The sequence below is a fragment of the Styela clava genome, chromosome 5, assembly GCF_964204865.1.
Source record: "Styela clava chromosome 5, kaStyClav1.hap1.2, whole genome shotgun sequence".
NCBI lineage: Eukaryota > Metazoa > Chordata > Ascidiacea > Stolidobranchia > Styelidae > Styela > Styela clava.
Genome location: NC_135254.1, coordinates 16,821,074 through 16,839,417, shown reverse-complemented (window position 1 = coordinate 16,839,417; position 18,344 = coordinate 16,821,074). Strand labels below are relative to the sequence as shown.

At 37.7% G+C, this 18,344-nt stretch overlaps 1 protein-coding gene across 2 annotated transcripts; it reads right to left on the bottom strand.

The window, feature by feature from the left end:
* Nucleotides 1-56: 56 nt before the first annotated feature.
* Nucleotides 57-14,227, bottom strand: LOC120344800 (uncharacterized). Of its 2 annotated transcripts, none has more exons than XM_078112470.1 (10): nucleotides 13,158-14,227; nucleotides 12,555-12,713; nucleotides 12,028-12,201; nucleotides 11,843-11,947; nucleotides 11,196-11,355; nucleotides 10,270-10,342; nucleotides 9,506-9,614; nucleotides 9,010-9,106; nucleotides 7,103-7,236; nucleotides 57-1,674 (listed from the first exon to the last, which is right to left on the bottom strand). In XM_078112470.1, the coding sequence occupies exons 1-10, from the start codon at nucleotides 13,387-13,389 to the stop codon at nucleotides 1,325-1,327; spliced, it is 1,593 nt and encodes a 530-aa protein (XP_077968596.1). In that variant the 5' UTR covers nucleotides 13,390-14,227; the 3' UTR covers nucleotides 57-1,324. The 2 variants fall into 2 exon arrangements, with proteins under 2 accessions (XP_077968596.1, XP_077968597.1); XM_078112471.1 differs by having other exon boundaries at nucleotides 7,103-7,182.
* Nucleotides 14,228-18,344: the final 4,117 nt, after the last annotated feature.

Sequence of the window (18,344 nt, the reverse complement as noted above, 5' to 3'; positions counted from 1 at the left end):
CATGCGTTTGTATGTCTTCTATTGGTTTTCGTTGACATCTAGCGGCCCGAGAGGAGAGAGTTATTTTATTTCCACAAACAATGAAAAACAATATAAAGGGGAAAATAGGGGCTGTCTAATCGTAAATATATACTACTAGGTCTAATAGCTAGGAATACAGATTGTGCTGGAAATTCATCTCTTTAAATAATTCCTAAGCCGAATTTGCAATCAAGTCCATGCTTCCGAAAACAGATAACTGGCGAACTAATCCCGGCGGTGTGGCGCATCGTGCTAAGCGCTAGGAATACGCTCGCCACCGCATCTCTGATTATCCTTCGTGGGATCGCAGGTTCAAATCCCATGCTGGGATGATCATGTGCGAGAGGATTGCTGGACTCCTCGCCGCCGTAGGGTGGTTCACGTAACCGCTGGTCGGTTACGGCTTCCTCCACCATCAAGTCCATGCTTCCGAAAACAGATACCTAGCTGACTAATCCTATACCCGACCTGGTAACCGGACGAGAGGCCGGGGTTCGCCATATGTTTAAGCCGTCTTATCGGCTTTCCTTTCCATCGGGATAAATATGTAAATCCTATCCTTATCCCATACCCGACATGGACTGGTACCGCTAACCGGTCGTGGTTCGCCAATTGATCACGCAGTCTTATCGAATTTCCCCCTCCCCCGGGATAAATATGTAAATCCTATCCTATCCTTCAATGCATTGCTAATGACGATTAAAAAACTTCAAGAATTTCTGAGAAATTTTCCACTTCTATATCATAATCCAAAGTAATACAGTTTGAAAACTCGACTCCTGTGAAAACATTCCAGCTCCGACTTCACATCCCGGCTCAAAACCCATACTGGTCGTTTTGGATAAAAAATAACTCGAACTGACACATTTTTGTATCATTACCTCAAGCTATATTATACTGAACAGTCATTGACACAAACATGAATCCCTCGCCCGATCAAAGTTAGATTTCGCAAATTTCTGATGAACTTAACAGTATGAATAACGAAAAGAATCATTTATATGGAATACACATCAAATGAATATTGCAATATATACGTGTGTGAAAATCAAAAAATAGTATATATAAAGAAGCTGAAATAACAAGCATAACGAAATACAAAGTTTACATTTCATTTAGATTAAACAAATTTCACCAGAAGAAATCATCATTATAAAGAAAAGATATTCAATGCAAAGTTTACAGAAAAGAATATTTTCAATAACGTATACATGTTTCATTCTAGGAACGAAAAGTGAATGGCCTTTCTGGTCGTGATATGTGTATTGTTTGGACATTAAACAATTTGCGATACTGTGGAATGCTAGAGGTTAAATGGTTTATTATAGAGGCAATCGAGTGGAGAAATTTTGCCTAAAGGAGAAGGTTTTTCTATTCTCATGAAACTTGGGATATTTCGCTCGATGTCACAAAAATTGTAATCAGAAACATCATCTTTCTTGTACATTTCATCGAACCAATCACAGGATTTGGAGAGTGTTAAAGCAGGAGAAAATCCCTTCAATTTCTTGAAACTTGGCTTATGCAAATGTAGGTTTTTGTAAGAATCATTCTCCGAGTCAGTAGCGTCATTTACCGTCAACATTTCATCAAACCAATCACAATCTTTACACCATGGTGGTGAATGCCGTTGTTTCTTCCCATTACTATTTCCTAAAAATGAATGCAGTGAACAATGTGTAGACAAACGCACCGAAAAAAATTTGATGTCGGTTATGTCCATTGGTCCGATTCAAGGGTTCGCGCAAACGCGTCCTTGTTTTAGACGTCCAACGACCGCAGCAAATTGGTACCGTGCACCGCAAATGACGACTAGCGTTATATTTGACGTTTCAAAAGTTTGTATTGTCACTACGTAAGCTACATCAACATGACACGCCTTACATAACCTACATAATCTTGGACGCGCTAAATATAACGTCAGTCGTTATCTGTAGTGCACGCTGCCCATTCGCTGCAGTCGTTTTACGTTGCAAGAAAAAAACAAGAACGGGTTCGCTGATTGTCACGATATTCCAATTTGTGCGAAACTCTTGAATCTCACTACATATATTCTGTAATTACTCTCCGTAATGGACCCTTATTAAGCTCGGGAAAATTTTTAACGCAGAGTGGTAGTTTCCTCAAAAAATATATATAAGTAAATTCAAGTTCTAAATATTTTATGTGTATGGTTTGCCCAGTACGTGAACGTCACCATTACTTTGCGTGCCACGATAAATTCTTACGCCTGAGGTTGCCGACCTATAAAAACAAACCTACACGGTACTGTTTCCCCAACTCCAGTTTTCTTTTTGCAGACTGACATAAACGGGCCGGGGCCTGCTGCCCACATTATTTATTTAACTTTTTTTTCTCATTTTCCATTTCTTGCTGATTTTCCACCTATTTTCTTTTTCAAGACTGCGCTGGCATCGGCCTTGGCTGCTTCATTTTACTCTGCGATTGGATAGATTTTCTTTAGCGTCTGCAATTGACTCTCCTTAGCGGCTGCCTGCTCTCTCACGGGCATCGCTGCTGATTTATTATTTTTACTTATTCCCCCCTCCAGCATTTTTCCACACTTTCTCACTCCATATTTCCCATTTAATTATTTTAACTGGTTCTTTTCTGCTTGCTGATTTCCCCACATCCTCCAATTGTTTTTTGCTGCTCAGGGGATGTGGCTGGGGGAGCTGCTGACTATTTCTGCTGGGCCTCGCTGATTTCCTTCAATGATTGACGGGACTTGACTTTACATTCCCCCATTTCAAAACAACAACTCCTTTCAGCTTTCCCACTTTCACACCAGGATGATGAACTGCTGGGTATTTCTGCCGGGCCTCGCTGATTCCCTCCACTGACTGACGGGACTTGATTTTTAATTATTCCCTCCAGCTTTCGCACTTTTTTTCTACTTTCACACTCAATCCCCCTCCTACACAGGTATTTTGTCTTTTCCCCATCTCCACTTATCGGGGCTGGCTGGCTAATTCTGCCGGGCCTCGCTGATTTCCTGACCTAGCTGTTGACTTAATCATACCCCTCCAGCTTTCCACTTTTTTTCTCCTTTCACTCAATCCCCTATTACATTTTTTCTCTTGTTTTTTTTTTTCCATCCTCTTCTGCTGCTTGGAATTTAATTTTTTAGCTCTAGGCCTTGTGCTGATTGCTTATTCCTTCCTGTCGGGGCCTCGTTGATTTCCACTGATTTATTATATTATTTTTACTTATTCTCTCCCCACTTTCGCTCTATCCCCCCCGGCTCTCTCTCTTTCAACTTCCTCGCTTGCCCCCTTTTTGCTTTCCCTGCCTGCTTTTTTCCCATTCAGCTTTCTAACTTTGCCGATTTCCATCACTCTATTTTATTGAGTATGTGGTGGGCCTGATTTGGATTCGGCTGTCGTGTTGCCTGGTTGCTGTTCTCGCTTGCCGTCTTTCTGTTTGTTCCCTGCCTGCCGCCTGGGAATCTTTTAGCTTGCTCCAGGGGCTTGTGCTGATTTCCTGTCTTGCCTGCAGTTTTCTTTGGCGGTTGTCTGGGGCTTTTCGCCTGCTGCTGCCCCCTCTCTCTCTATGTCGCTTCCTCCCCCATGCTGTGCGGCTTGCCGCTTTTCTGTCCCCTGCCTGTCCGCTTGCTGCTGCCACTCGCTCGCTATTTATCTCTTCTGCTCCCTTTCTTCACACGACCACGTGTCTCATCTGATGTTCTTTTCCTACAACTTTGTCTACTATGTAGGGGTTCGAATCCACTCTCATATTTAGCCTCATGTTTGACTATGTCTATACGCTTCCCATGAGCTACCGCTACTGACGAGGACCGAGTAGATCAGAATCTTACCTAATTAACAACGTCACGCTTGGCAGCCTACGTCGAGGCTAATTACCCCGAAAGCCTACATTAAATAAACTGCATTGATTCCAAGCAGGTTATTTATTTCATGAATGGAAGGCGTTCATCTGGGACTATCGTGTGCGCTGTTAAACGTGTGAATATTTGTGAAAATAATATGATATCCCGTAATTTATTGTGGTCCATTTTAGTTTACTTTTTACAAGAAAAATGTGATATTATGCAATCATAGACGACCAGTCGCATAAGATAAAGAGAATCCGCAAACCAAATTTCTGGCTGTCAGAAGAAGAATACTAAGAGTGGAAAACGGTTCAGCAAGCTGATCTTGATGAGCGTGCAATGTACCCAGAGGCGTCTACATAAATAAATCAAAGGTCAAGTAAACGTAAATATTTGTATTAATATTGGATACGAAGTGGACCTAAGAATATGATGTTGCTGTTGAAGTTAGTTTCTACTTCTTGTTATCACCGTGTGAAAAAATAGTTTTTTTCTGTACACTACTGTACCAATTGTTGTCGCCAGAAGGCTATTACTTTTATCCATTTTAAATAATCGTGTGAGCTCTATTGAATTCGTGTTATGTGTGCGATGACACCGTCAAAATAAAAAATTGCGCACTTTGTGGCGGTTCCACGTTCGCTGCTGTCTGGTGGCCAGGCGAAGACATATGGTACCGGTCGTTTACTGTAGTGGAAATGATCAGGTAGCCGTACTACTTCGTTTTGGCTTTCGTGTCCACATATTTGAGCCTTGTTATTCAAATCATCAAACTGACCCTGATAACGTGCTGCCCGGGGCGGCGGGCACAATGGTCCCCTCTAGACACGCCCATGTATGTGCCTTTTTATTCATTTTCAAACTACGCCATATTTCCCGGGATTCTGATAAAATATAAGCTAATCAATGTGAAGTAGGCTATCAGTTTTTTATTCTACTAAAGTAAACGCATTACTTGGAATTCTTTTGCAAGTCGTCTATGGAAATTTCGGTAGTGCCACTAAGCACGTGCTTATCTTACTAAATAGTTAATCCATTACTGGGTATGATATCACTCGCATATATATTGAACGTTTATATGGTCAGAATTTTCACAATGAACTTGAAACTGCTGATCGGATCGGAATGCCTCGGCTTTATGAGTGAGCACGAGCAGTCATCGTTCAATTATCATGGGGGGTCGTTACGGAAGCGGGAGAAAGTGGTTTTGGGGTTGAAGGAAAATCTTAAAAACTGCGAATAATCAACCAACAAGTGCATCGACCGCATTCACACTGGGAGTAAATCAAGAAAAAAGCTTTATCACCCCATGTACTTGGCACCGCTGTGCCCAGTTCATTCACCTGAAGCCCCGATTCGATAACCATCCAGGTTTTCATTTGTTCCACACTATATGGTTTAGACCATTGGTTCCCAAACTTTTTTGACAATCGCCCCCCTATAGTAGTTTATACAACTTCATCGCCCCCCGGCAATACAAAAAATATAAAGTCAGAAACAAATATATTACGGACCAAATAAGAAGACAAATCATAGTTTATAGTGTTTTTTAATGAAATAGATGAGCTTGGTGTTCTTCAGCGAGTTTTTTATTGTATCTTAAATTACCCCGTTTACTGGTGGAAAGGCGATTTCGTTGTTTTGATAGCAATAGTAGCACGACTGACAACCCCTTTTTCACCATATACTAGGTCGGAAATGAAAGAATCAAGGGTTCTACCTCCTCAAAAACCGCCGTGTACTTTTGGCTTATAGTATTTCACTTCCTAAATTCATCCTATTTCACATTAAAATAATGAAAACAAAGTTAATTTTCCCAAACTTATAATAATGATTTTCGTACATCTCCTTCATTCGTACAGCATGATGACATGCACCAAAATACTTTGGTGAAATTCATCCCCGATTCCTCATCCTACCACGGCCTCCAGTCCGGTCACCAGTCCATAATTAATCAGCCATTTGTTTTTGGATTCATGGGTCGGATGTGGAAGAAGTCGTGATCGACTATCGGCTACGGCTCGCGGGACAAAATTCAGGGTTGCCAGTCTTTTGCGGGTCGCATATATTTTTTGAAAGTTAAAAACGGAACAGCGCGCGAAAACTGCGACAATTCGTGAACTCAACTCAGTCGTCTTATTAAAAAAATATTACAATGACATTTAATGTGACACTGTCTTGTTGCTGCATCACGCTGAATAGCTTTACGACGCCAAAATTGGAACATTTTCTAAATGGGCATCACTAATCCCAGTTCTTTGTCATGTTCATTTTTGAAAAAAATTGTTCGCACAAATATGTACTTCCAAACATCGAAGTGAATATTTTCGCATGACTTGTGAAATTTTGATAAAGATTTCCTTTAAGAAGATACATTCTTACAAAAATTAAGCAGTGATGAATGTCTCGAATAGAATATGAATTTTATTTTCTTATTGCATTGCAATATATTCGAATATTGACTGCGCTATTGAACCCCTGCCCTCAGCATCAACTTTTCTTCGTGTTTCCATTTGTCTAATTATAATTAAATTGTGGGCTCGTTAAACGAGTAGCTGTTCAATAGAATTTTTAGGATATAATAAAATTTAGTCCAAACGTGTCTCACGATAAATTCTGTTACGTAAAAAAATGTAATTTACTCCTCGAGTAGATTATAAATAAAAAATTTTCATCGTCATAACCGCCGTTTGGATGTTTACCCGGACATAGACTTCCTTGTTTACTTCGTAACATTGGCCAATCAGCAAGATGCAAAAACGTAACAATGCCCGAAAATTTTAAAATGGTAAAGTATGGGAAGAATTTTCCGCGGTCAAAGGTCGGGGAAAGGTCCATTCAGCGAATCGTCTCGGGCCAGATTATTTTACTCCGGCCGTATTTTGCCGACCACTGGGATACGCAACTACCGTCCCTTACTGCGAAGACGAGTCCAGAAATCCTTTCGCGTGTGATCGCCCACGTGATTCAAGCCTGCGAATGCACACAGATTACAGAATTAAATGCGCCGAACATAAAACAGGTTTCGCGAAATGGCCCCCTTCGACTTTTTCGCCCCACTCTGTATCGTTTTCGCCCACTGGGGGGCGATATCGCCCACTTTGGGAATCACTGGTTTAGACTTTGAGGTACAGTATAAAATACGTATGTCGCTATATAAATATATTTGTGCTAGAGAATGGAACAATGCTAATTTATATTGTTTCATGATAGGTGAATAAAAATATGTTATCTTAAATAGTTTTCTACCTCTACTAGAATGCTGTTTTCTTCTCTCATCCAATTGTTGTTCATCGGTGATTTTCGTTTTCATTCGTTCGAAATCAAATCTGTGTAACACACCAGAAACACCAATACACTTTTCTTTGTCCATTTTGACAGGACTGTAACGATGGTCGGGAGTAATGAATGTAAGGTAATATATATATTATTCACAAACAAAATGTGCAGTTTGCAGATTTATTCAATTTGCGAGTATATATATATATATACACATATATATATATTCTATATATACAAGACTTTATAGCATATTTGGGTTAATTTAACTGACTTTAGTTGATAGTTGATGTTTAACTTGAAATGATTTCTAATTTGATTCGAACGTTGAAATTAAAACTAAACTTAAGCCATGAAGCGAAACAACCAGACAACTTATCGTTCCGAGTATGCCATGCCCTCGGAACACCAAAATAGGTCTATAAAATGATCGATGATTTGTGAAGAGAATAAGCAAGAAAACGAGCAAAAATGAGGAATAATTTACTACGATTCGGCATGCGTGCAATGTAACTTGGATTCTGTATGTCAGTCTGTTTTACCAGGCTTGTCCATGGGAATGGGATTCTCCTGGGAAACGTCCCATTGAGTGGGATGGAATGGGACAGGATACATTTGTATTTCCCATGGGACACGTGGGACATAAAATACCGTATGATTTTCTGGGAAATAATGGTGAAACATTTCGTTATGGATTTCGTGTACATATATTTGAGCATAGCTCAAAAGCAGAATATATTCAGTATTAGCAATATACTTTGTGAAGCGGCTAATGGACACATGTATAATAGTTATGAATTCAAATTGAACAAACTCAGTAATTTTTGTTGTTTTGTATGTCTCTTTGTACATGTAGTCCTATTTAGCAGAAGCTAAACCTAAATTAAACACTTTATCGAATTATATTCCAATGGGAATCCCATGGGATGGAATGGAACAGGAATAAATAGCTATGGGATAAGACAGAACAAATATGTCCCATGGACAACCCTATGTTTTACACTATTCATTTGCATTGTATTTATTTGAGAATGTATACAATATTACTACATGTATTGTATACAACCGGTGTATGCAATGCCTTTGTCAGATAATGAACAGGACAGCATATCACCAAAATACAACAACCACAATTTAGCAACCAAGCCAGAGGCGCAGCCAGGATTACGGTGAAATTAAAACAGTGCGCCAAAAGCGCAATTTACGACGCCGTAAGGCGTGTAAACGTTAGAACTAAAATTTGTGCGTTGTTCACAGCGAAATTCCACAGTTACGTGTAGCTCAACTCCTTTTGCCAGACGTCGTTTGGTGAATATTTTGCTCGTCCGATTTCAAACATCTACTAATCGTCGACGATTAATCCGTAATCAACGTTAATCATGTCGCTCGCCATTGTTTTATAAATGAGTTAGTTATTTTCAGGAGAGGAAAAGAATGTTACCGCACTGTCGCAAATGTTATAAGTCAGGCAGAAATATTGCATCCCCATACCTTGCATGAACGTATCAAATGTACACGGAATACAACAACAACAAAGTGGAATCTCGACAATTTAGAAACAAAATGAAATGGACAAAAGGGATTTTTTCCAATCGAATAATTATACCCCCGCTGTCTGCGCCCCTGAACCAAACAACGAGAAACATTCTTTTAAAACCCTACATTGCCAGCAGCAAACAATTACAAGCAATATTGTTTTTTCTACATTGGTGACCCACTTTTCTGAAAAAATAAAAAGAATATTCAAATTGCACTTCGTCCCATGCGCACAAGATTTGTAAAAAATAAAAAAAATTTTGCACGTTCTATAATGAGTGCGCAAAACATACCGCTGTATAAAAGTATTATGTTTCAGCGCATCATAAACTGGTACTAACCTTCTAGACGTCATGTTGTTACGTACTTTATTCTCGAAGTCTTTGACCGATGTTTTTGAGAAAAACATTTCATTCTTCCATGGCATGGGATTGTTTTCTGAAATAACGTTTTCACAATTATCTGTTTGTTTTTCGACAGGCATAAATATACAAAACATCCGGTAACACGAATCTATCTATTTGAACCAAGGGATGCTTGAAACAATTTAATCTGTGCGTTTTAAATTGATTCGACGATGTGTTGAATCAACTTTGTTAGACAGATACGAGGATTTTTTTCATAAAACGCTCACCATGATAAAAACACGTTTTACATCTTAGAATAATTAGAAAAAATCGAACTTAAAATCGGCCTATTTCGAGATCAGTGTGGATTAAATGAAAAATTAGCACATCTGCATTTGTATTGGATTATTTCATTTAATCGAAATAATTAATGCTTTGCATAGGTTAATTTAATATAAAAGAATTATCTTTCAAAATCTTGTAATCTCGCCTTGTGCTGGCCGATCTTCGGATGTGGTATCAGTTTGTCCATTGTCAAAGCTGTCGTTCGCCGTCCAAAACTTTTGAGATGAACAACATGATGAAGTTGAAGAAATACCCTTATGCAAAAGAAAGTGGTCAAAACTGGGAAAATAAATACAATAACAACTGAATTAATAGCAATCGTTGTTATTCAGTGATCGTCCGTAACTTTGAGCAGATATCAAACTTCCATTTTTGAGTGCGCGTGGCCTCGCCTGGAGCAAATTTCCTTATATTTTTTTTTAAAGTAATGGACGATAGTTGAGTTAAGAATTTAAGATGCCAATAAAATCAGCAGTATTGAGGTAATTTCGATTAGGTTCATATTTCACAGTAAAAAAGGGTCGGTGTTGACTTAAATTTCTGACATATCATATTTGAAATTACTAAGGGAGTTCATTCTGGACGAACACATAGCACTTGGCGCCATGAACCTAATTATATTGTGGTCGGAGATCTAGGGATCACGAGTTTGAACACAAAGCTAAAAATTTTACTCAGTGCATAGTAGCTTCATACTCCTTGTGGGTTATTTTCAGAGCCTTGTTCAGAAGGCCTTGCGTCTGAAAAGCTTCTGAATAAAAAGGTGAATAGTATGAAATAACATATAGTATCTTTGATAAGGAAGATAAAAATCAAAGTCGTCCGTCAGTTCACATTATACAAGATACCTCGTCACATCATGCACATTGGATAGATAATATTAAAGAAATATATTTTTGAAACTATTACTTCACAAGAATCGTCATCCAAGCGAACGGCCTTCATCATCGACAACAACTCCTCTCTTATTTTGTCCATAGTCCTAAAATAATATTTCATAAAGCAAGAGAGCACTAATCAAGTATATGGTTACGAAAGCCGGATCCCAGGAAAAAATAAAAGTATGTACCGGTAATAGATTTTTAGCGCACCAAGTTTAATCACTGCACATTGAATGGTCTGTCAGTTGCGGAATAAAGCGATTTTCCCAACAACGACAATCATTCCAACAATACCGGATACCATATCGATCAAAAGAGAAAAAACAATGCCCAATTATTTTAGACTTTTCATCCACTGCAGCGAAACTTTAATAACTTTATAAACTTAAAACATTATTTTTTTATATTGTAATATAGCCAGACTCAAATATTTCAAATGCGTATGATTTCTATCAATTAAGTTCTTCTGTGGACACGTATGACATATGTGCCTTCATTGATAAGGAAGAACTTTTTACAGATATCCTGCTATTAGGTTGAAAACGGTATGCATTCGTCGGCGAGTCTTGGGTCAAATCGGATTCGCAGCTAATTTCAAATTCCGGGTTCCAAGTCGAGTTGAACTAACTCCGCTCCCCCGAATCACAATTCAAGTAGTCACTGCTCTTCCAAGTCAGAATGCGAGACAGCTACATTGTCTCTTCTAAGACATAAAAGCCTTCTTATTTAATCATGTATAGACATTTACATTGGTATCAATACGAGCCAGTGAAATTTTTTTTTCCAATGAAATAATAATCGCCGTAGTAGACCAAGTCCTACTAAAATTCTAAAGACTCGCTCGAAATGATGTTCGAAATTTTCGAAAAAAAAGCTCCAGTTTGCGCAGCACTTGTAAAAATACGTGGTTTTCATTAAGAGTCGAATCTTAAATTTAACATAGTTGACTTTAACCTGACTCCTGGCAGAGTGGTGTGAATCATATCTTGGACTATAATATCCTTCGATGCACCAAAATCCCCCAATGTTGACATTACATCAAATTCATTTGCATTATTTTCATTGTCTATCTTCTGTTCTTCATTTTCAATTGATTTAGACTTTAAAGTACTTTCTGTAAATGCATTTGAATCTATTCAGGTTGTACATTTAACAATAACTTATATGATTATTGAGTTTATTTGGTCACAGTTCTTAAAGTATATTGCAGGAAAACCGGGTCTTTGAACCATTTCTAAAACAAGATCAAAATTTTGATACCGATATAGAGATGTCCGAAAAATATATTTCCATTTCAAGATCTGTATAGTGAACTACAACAACACTACAAAAGCCGGTAGACCTAAATTGCTCAGTTATGCGGTATGCCAGTCATGAAGACTTTTATTTAATATTAATATGATTTTTTTAACAAAAACCTTTTTTCAGGATTGGTAAAAAAATCTAATACATTTTCTGATAGAGTTCAGGTGTGCCCAAAACGATATAAAACACAAAATGGCCATAAAAGTTACCCATGCCGCCATCGTTTTCTTTAAAATTTATCATCCAATTGACCAAGCATATCACAATCTTAAATTTCAAACAAATTTGAAATTCACCCTCAAACTTTGTTCTTATATTCTTCGTTACAGATTCTCGTTTCTGTTTCATTTCTGATTTGAAATCATCAGCAATTTCTTTTGTATTTTCTAGTCTTGGATGACCTACTAACAAAAATATAACAATTCTAGGTAAAATCCATTCTATACTTTCAAATACGACGACCAAAATTGCGGAGACTCGCCTGGCTTATTCTTCCGTTTTGCGCTTTGAAGCCAATCACGTAAACTTGGGTCAGAAGCCATTTGGTCCCCCAGTTCGTGTTGTTGTTGTTGCATGCTTTTGTTTTTGAGTAGAGATATATTTTGTGGCAGCGAAATAATCTCATTGGACGATGGCGGGTCCCAATTTCGACAAACTGTTTGGATCGAAAAAATAAAAACATAGAGTGAAAATGCACAGGGTATAGTGGTGTTAATTCCATGATACAGTAAATGGTTACGTTAAACCACTTTCTTCCACGTGAATATCGATATAGATTAACAATTATACATCACTTTGAAGTCAATCAATCTACGACGCTTGAGTTATTTTTGTGTACTTCACTAATCGGCAAATCGACAACAACTTTCATAATCAACTGCGAATATATTTACCCGTATGCATGCAATACTATGAAAAGTAAATGAGAGCTTCAAATTTTTCGGCTTAGTAGTCGATTCTAGCGAAATATAAACGAAGCTCAATTAAAAACATCGAAAATAGTGTTACTTTCGTTTTTGGCCGCAACAATCTTTTGCACACATTTTGCAGACTGACGCTCAATCTCGGGCGGTATTCGTATCTCAGGCCACGATCCTTTTCCGAGCTTGCTTCGGGTGAAAGGTTTTACAGTTAACCGCTGACCACATACCAGCTGTTTGGATTCTTCTGTGAATATATTCAATTTCAGGTTTATACTGATGAATATTGTACGTTAGCACAATCTGCATTCCATTGATATTATTGTCGCCATGGTATATGGATTTCATGAAAAACAGTGTTTTATTTCTAGCTCTCAGTTCTATTGCTAGTTTGAAATGTTATGGGATTGTTCACTGCATCGCAGACAGCTTGAACGACATCCATACATCTTACGAGTATTTTTACAAACAGTTTCACGTGTGGCATATACAAAACTTTGATTTGTAAAACGGGAGACGAATTATTACAATTACAGTTATCGTATATGTAATGTCGAATGTTTTCTCCTCCAGCTTTTTTAACAGTTCTACTAACAAATAGAACAGTGTGCCGAGAAGGGGTACAATTGAATAAAAACATTACAAAATAGCACCACAATAATTATTACTAGTGAATTCTATAATAACTTACTGTTCGATTCAACAGGTTTAATATCATTCTTCCCTTTGGTTGGTGCTTGGTTCCCGTGGTGTGTCGCGTAACTGATGTTATTTTCAACGTTTTCAGATGTGCTTACAAGAGCATTGTGAGGATTCTTGCGTGATTTACGTTTGTAATGACGCTGTTCTCGCTTTCTCCACTTAGTTCCTCTAGACGAGGATTCGGCAGTTTTTTGTTTCTTTCTTGTATCGCCAGGAGCCATCCTCTTGTCTTCTCTTTCAAGCTACGTTGACTCTAAATTTTCAGCGAACACAATTTGACTTCGGTGAACTTTAGCGTGAAGTGGTTTTACAAGAGCACACTGCTTCCGCATTGTGGCATCACAATGATATTGAATCAGCTGATTGATAAAATCACTCGTGTGTGACTGAAATAGAAGCATGGGAGGAAAATGGGGAATATCGAGATTAGAAAAATCAGCAATATTACTGTATAAGCTGTGGTCATATGTCCATCCGTTTGCCATGGCTGGCAGATTCGTAAATTTGTTTTATTCACTGTGTCAGATACAAGCAATTAGTAATGTCTGAATGTCGTATAATATATCAATAACAATGTGAAATATTTACTATGGTACCGTAATTGTTATTTCTGTTTTACTTAAATGTCTGTACTGCTGTATGTGACTTTTTATAAATTTATGATTTTAATAATTAGGAAAAAGATGGAAGTAATTGGCTCTACAGTCACAGTCAGACAGTCCCTGGGTCCCGTGTAGTTTCGTACCACAATACCGGTAACTTCTAGGGAGCGTGGCGTAGAGATTTTTCCATATTCCAATCGTAACCTTGCCCAACCTAATTATCTCATCCAAAAATCATGTCACTAGGATGTCCCAGTGACAAAATAAGGCCCCCAAAATATACTGATAGTCATCCAAAACGTGCAGATGATTACCCAAAGTCGAACAAGCTATTTCAGTATTTTCTCTTGTTTCTCGTCATAGTGATCTCTCTCATATCGATACAACTGTACAACAAGAAAAATGCTGGCGTTAGTGAGTGCGTTATCGTCAGGGCAGATGTCATTTTGGGCGATCGTATCTAAACCGGTACTTTGGCAAGCTATATCAGTACCGGTATATGGCATGGTTGTAACTTGTAACATCATAATAATGTATTTATTGGTTGCCGTAGTCCAGTAGTCAGGTGGGGGTTAGGAATGACATATGCAAAAATGGTTATGATGAGCCCACTAGAAGGGGTCTCATGTTTCGTACCTAACATGCTTCTAGTGGACATAGCATAACAATTTTTTCATGTGTCAATCCTAACCCCCACCTGACTACCCCATCCAAACATTATGTCACTGCGACGTCACAGAACTGTCTATACGAACTGTCATCCAAGACGTTCAGACGAGCATCCAAAATCGAACAGCTATTTCTCTCGTTTTCTCGTCGCAACAATTTTCAATATGAGCGAGAGAGATCAATGACGTTAGTCAGTTCTTTATCGTCGACGCCAATGCCATTTTGGGAGATCGTACGTATATTTGGCAAGCTCTATGACGTAATTGTGATGTCGTAGCGTTGTAATTTTGGATGGCGTAGTCAGATGGTGGTTAGGATTGACATATCAAAAAAATGTTATGCTACACCCACTAGAAGTACATTGGGTACGAAACTACACGAGACCCCACTAGAAGTGGGCCTACTTTTGGTACAAAACTACATGAGACCCCATTTCCCTATATGAATGTTTAATTATCAATAGCTTTGGGCTAAATCTGGCATATCTTGGCTAAAAGGCACCGATTATTGCTGAGGCTAATTATTTTAGCATTTATACGCTGTTATGTTTAAATCTATCCCCAACTTTGTCAATGGGACATAATCTTGGATTTTTGCCAAAAAATTACTGGCAGCTATTCAACGTCGTTCCTTCTAGAGTTATCCTTGTCTAAATACCATCATTGTGAAGTAAATTAAAAAAATTTATACAATTTTTAACAAATTTTCAGAGACCCTTCTCAATTTTAATAAACAAGATTAAATTGGTGATTAAACTGTAAACTTTGCGATTAGCCTCACCATGTGACTGAAATAACTTAATGCAGTGACAGAGTGAGGAAAATGATTGTCTGAAGGGCAGTTAAGGATAATAGCCAGATTACCAGAAAAATGGACTATTACAATATTAAAATAATTCTGATAGAACCAAAACATGCCAAAAAGTGTCGCATGAATGTTTTGCTGAGCAGTTTGGATAATAAATGATCGAGTTATGGTTGAAAATGAGGTCGTTTTTCCAAAGTCATTGACGATATAAGAATAATCTGAATAAACTGATAGATGACTTTACATTTCCTGTATCCAATGGTTCAGTCTGAAAGGTTTCGACCAAAATAAATTGTAATGAGGGTGCAGCTAAATTACTCATGGAAATTACCTGTGTGTACATGTGTGAGATGCAATTGTGAGCAAGATTTACCTTTTTATCCATTACTTCAAATTGTCAAAAATTTTATTGTTAACATTATACATGGTTGGGGACCTGACTTTTTCCCAAGTTGTGATGATATAAGAGATAATTATTCTAGAGTATATTCAATCAATTTTTATTGTACAGAAATAAATTTTACTTCGTGAGATCTTACATCAGATTCACGGATTTTTCGAACAGTTTTATCTTGAAAATAATTAGAGTGGCAGCATTGCGATTAAGCGGAGTCAGTGTAACAAGTATATCTCAATTTTGTCGAATTCGCAAAATAGCAATAATACGGATCAAAACAATATATAATCGGCAGGTTACGCCACATTTTTATGTCTGCAGATTGCCATGGCATATCAGAATGGTGATGCTTTTATTTTGTCGACGCAACCGCAGGTTAAATTGAAGACCATTAAATTAATAAAGCAATACATTTAAAATATGTCCGTATCAGTCAGGGATTGATTACGGTACTTTGCACAACAGGAAAATCATTATTCGTTGAAAAAGTCGGCCTTTTTAACCATTAGCGCAGTGTTTCCCAACCCGAGTCCGTGGTCTCAAAAGAGTCCGCAGAGCGTTTGAATGAGTCCGCAACGAGCCAGAAATTCACTGCGGGCCGCAAACGTTTTTGTGGAACTTATCCATCAGCCAAGTTACGATTTACGTTAAAATTTACATAAAACATAAAAAGCAAGTTTATTCACATAACATTAATTGAGTCAATAATTACTGGATACTGAGTAGGACTGGGCATATATATATTCGAAAATTCACTTATTAGAATAGCAATTTACTATTCGAAAATTTAGTAACAGGTGAAGCGACAGGTCACTTGCGCATCGCTTAATCAAACGATTGGATTTCACAACTCACTTGCGGATTCCCGACGAAAACACGAGTCGGCACACGCGTGGATAGCTAATTGGTGTTTCTCGCGAGCTCGAGCAGCGAGGAATAATTTTTTTGCTGGTGTCAATGGTGGCAACCTAAATTTTTCAAATGGAAAAGCAGAAATACAAAAAATAAAACGTAAAACACCATAGGTTTTGTTTTATGATGGTCCGCTACCGATTAAAATCGCTTTTTAGACATTGCAAATCTCAGAATTTCGGGTGCTACCGTAGTATACGTATCAGGGCATTTGCCCTTAGGATACTTTGCTTTACTGCCTCCACATTGGTACATACAGTACTGGAGCGCCGTAAGTGTTGTACGAACAGCTCAGATTTGTCGAATTCACAAAAATACAAATCAAAACAAAATATAATCGGGCACTTTACCACGCATTTTTGTGTCCACGGATTGTCATGGTATTTTCTGAGTAGTATTGCTTTTATTTCGTCAACACAACCGTATATTATAATGATCACAATTAAATTAATATAAAGCAAGGCGATGAATACTTTTTTTTGATTTACTAATATACTTTAATTACGTTTTTAATCAGTACTAAATCAAGTTGTACTTTCTGGAAATTTAAAGCAGATCACAAAATCGGGCCATATATTCTCACATTAATATGTTCGCTACTTTTCGTGGCATTTCAAAGAAATAATGCTTTCATCTTGTCATAAGTCGACGCAACCGCGAGCCATGAACACAATTAAATTAAAATAGAAAGACATTTTAAATTCTCATCATTATCATGGATTGAATATTGTGCGACACAAAAGGCCATTTATACACTAAAAAAGTCAGCTCTTTTGACAAACGCGTAATTGCGGCGAATTTCCGATTTTGAAATTCGTTAAAATTCTGTTGTGTTTGGTTTTATTGCTTCTTCACACAGGATACGATTGCAATAAACGCACGTTGAGTCCCCAAAGGTTTTTGTCGGTGAGAAAATAGTCCGCAACCAAAAAAGGTTGGGAAACGCTGCATTAGCGTAATGGCGGCGACTTTTCCGTGTGGGTTTCGAGGCGATGAATATGTACTTTTGATTTACTGATATACTTTACGTGTTTTTTCATTGTATGAAATAAAATTGTACTCTACAGGATTTTATATCAGTCCAGAAATCAGTGATCGCCGTGATATTTTAGGAAAGTAATGTTTTTATTCATATATAAGGAGACGCAACCGTGAGTTACATTGGACACAACTAAATTAATAAATAAGGACATTTTAGAACCTCGTTATATTTTATGCGACAGAAAAATCATTATACGCTGAAAAGGGGGCTCTTAAAGAGGGCATAATCGCGATGACTGTTAGAGATGGCAATGGAAATTTCCGATTTTGAAACCCCCTCCTTTGAAAGTCCTGGCTGTGCGCCTGTGCAATTTTTTAAACCGCAGTTTCTGCTGAAAACTTATTAAGTTCTTCAACTGTTTGAGGATTAAGAATGACAGAAATATGCTGGTAGAAGCTTAGTGGAGCCATTATTTACTGAAAACTATTTGGTCTATGCAATTTTTCTGTAGTAAAAAGAATCCAACATAGATGAGGCCCGCATTTAGCTTATATATATGTAGGCTATATCTATATAGAATGTGATAGCACTGCACTTGTTCATCGTAATTGATTATTAATATTATACAGTAGGGCACAGTTATCCGATCCAAACCCCAGTTATCCAAGCATAACCCCCAAATTTAAATATATCAATTATAACTTTGAAGGCAAACCCTTTCTTTTCGATACAGTCAGGCCTTCATATCGCTACAAATCGACTAGCAGGTACTGCACAATAAACCAAAAGGGATTGCAATCTAAAAAC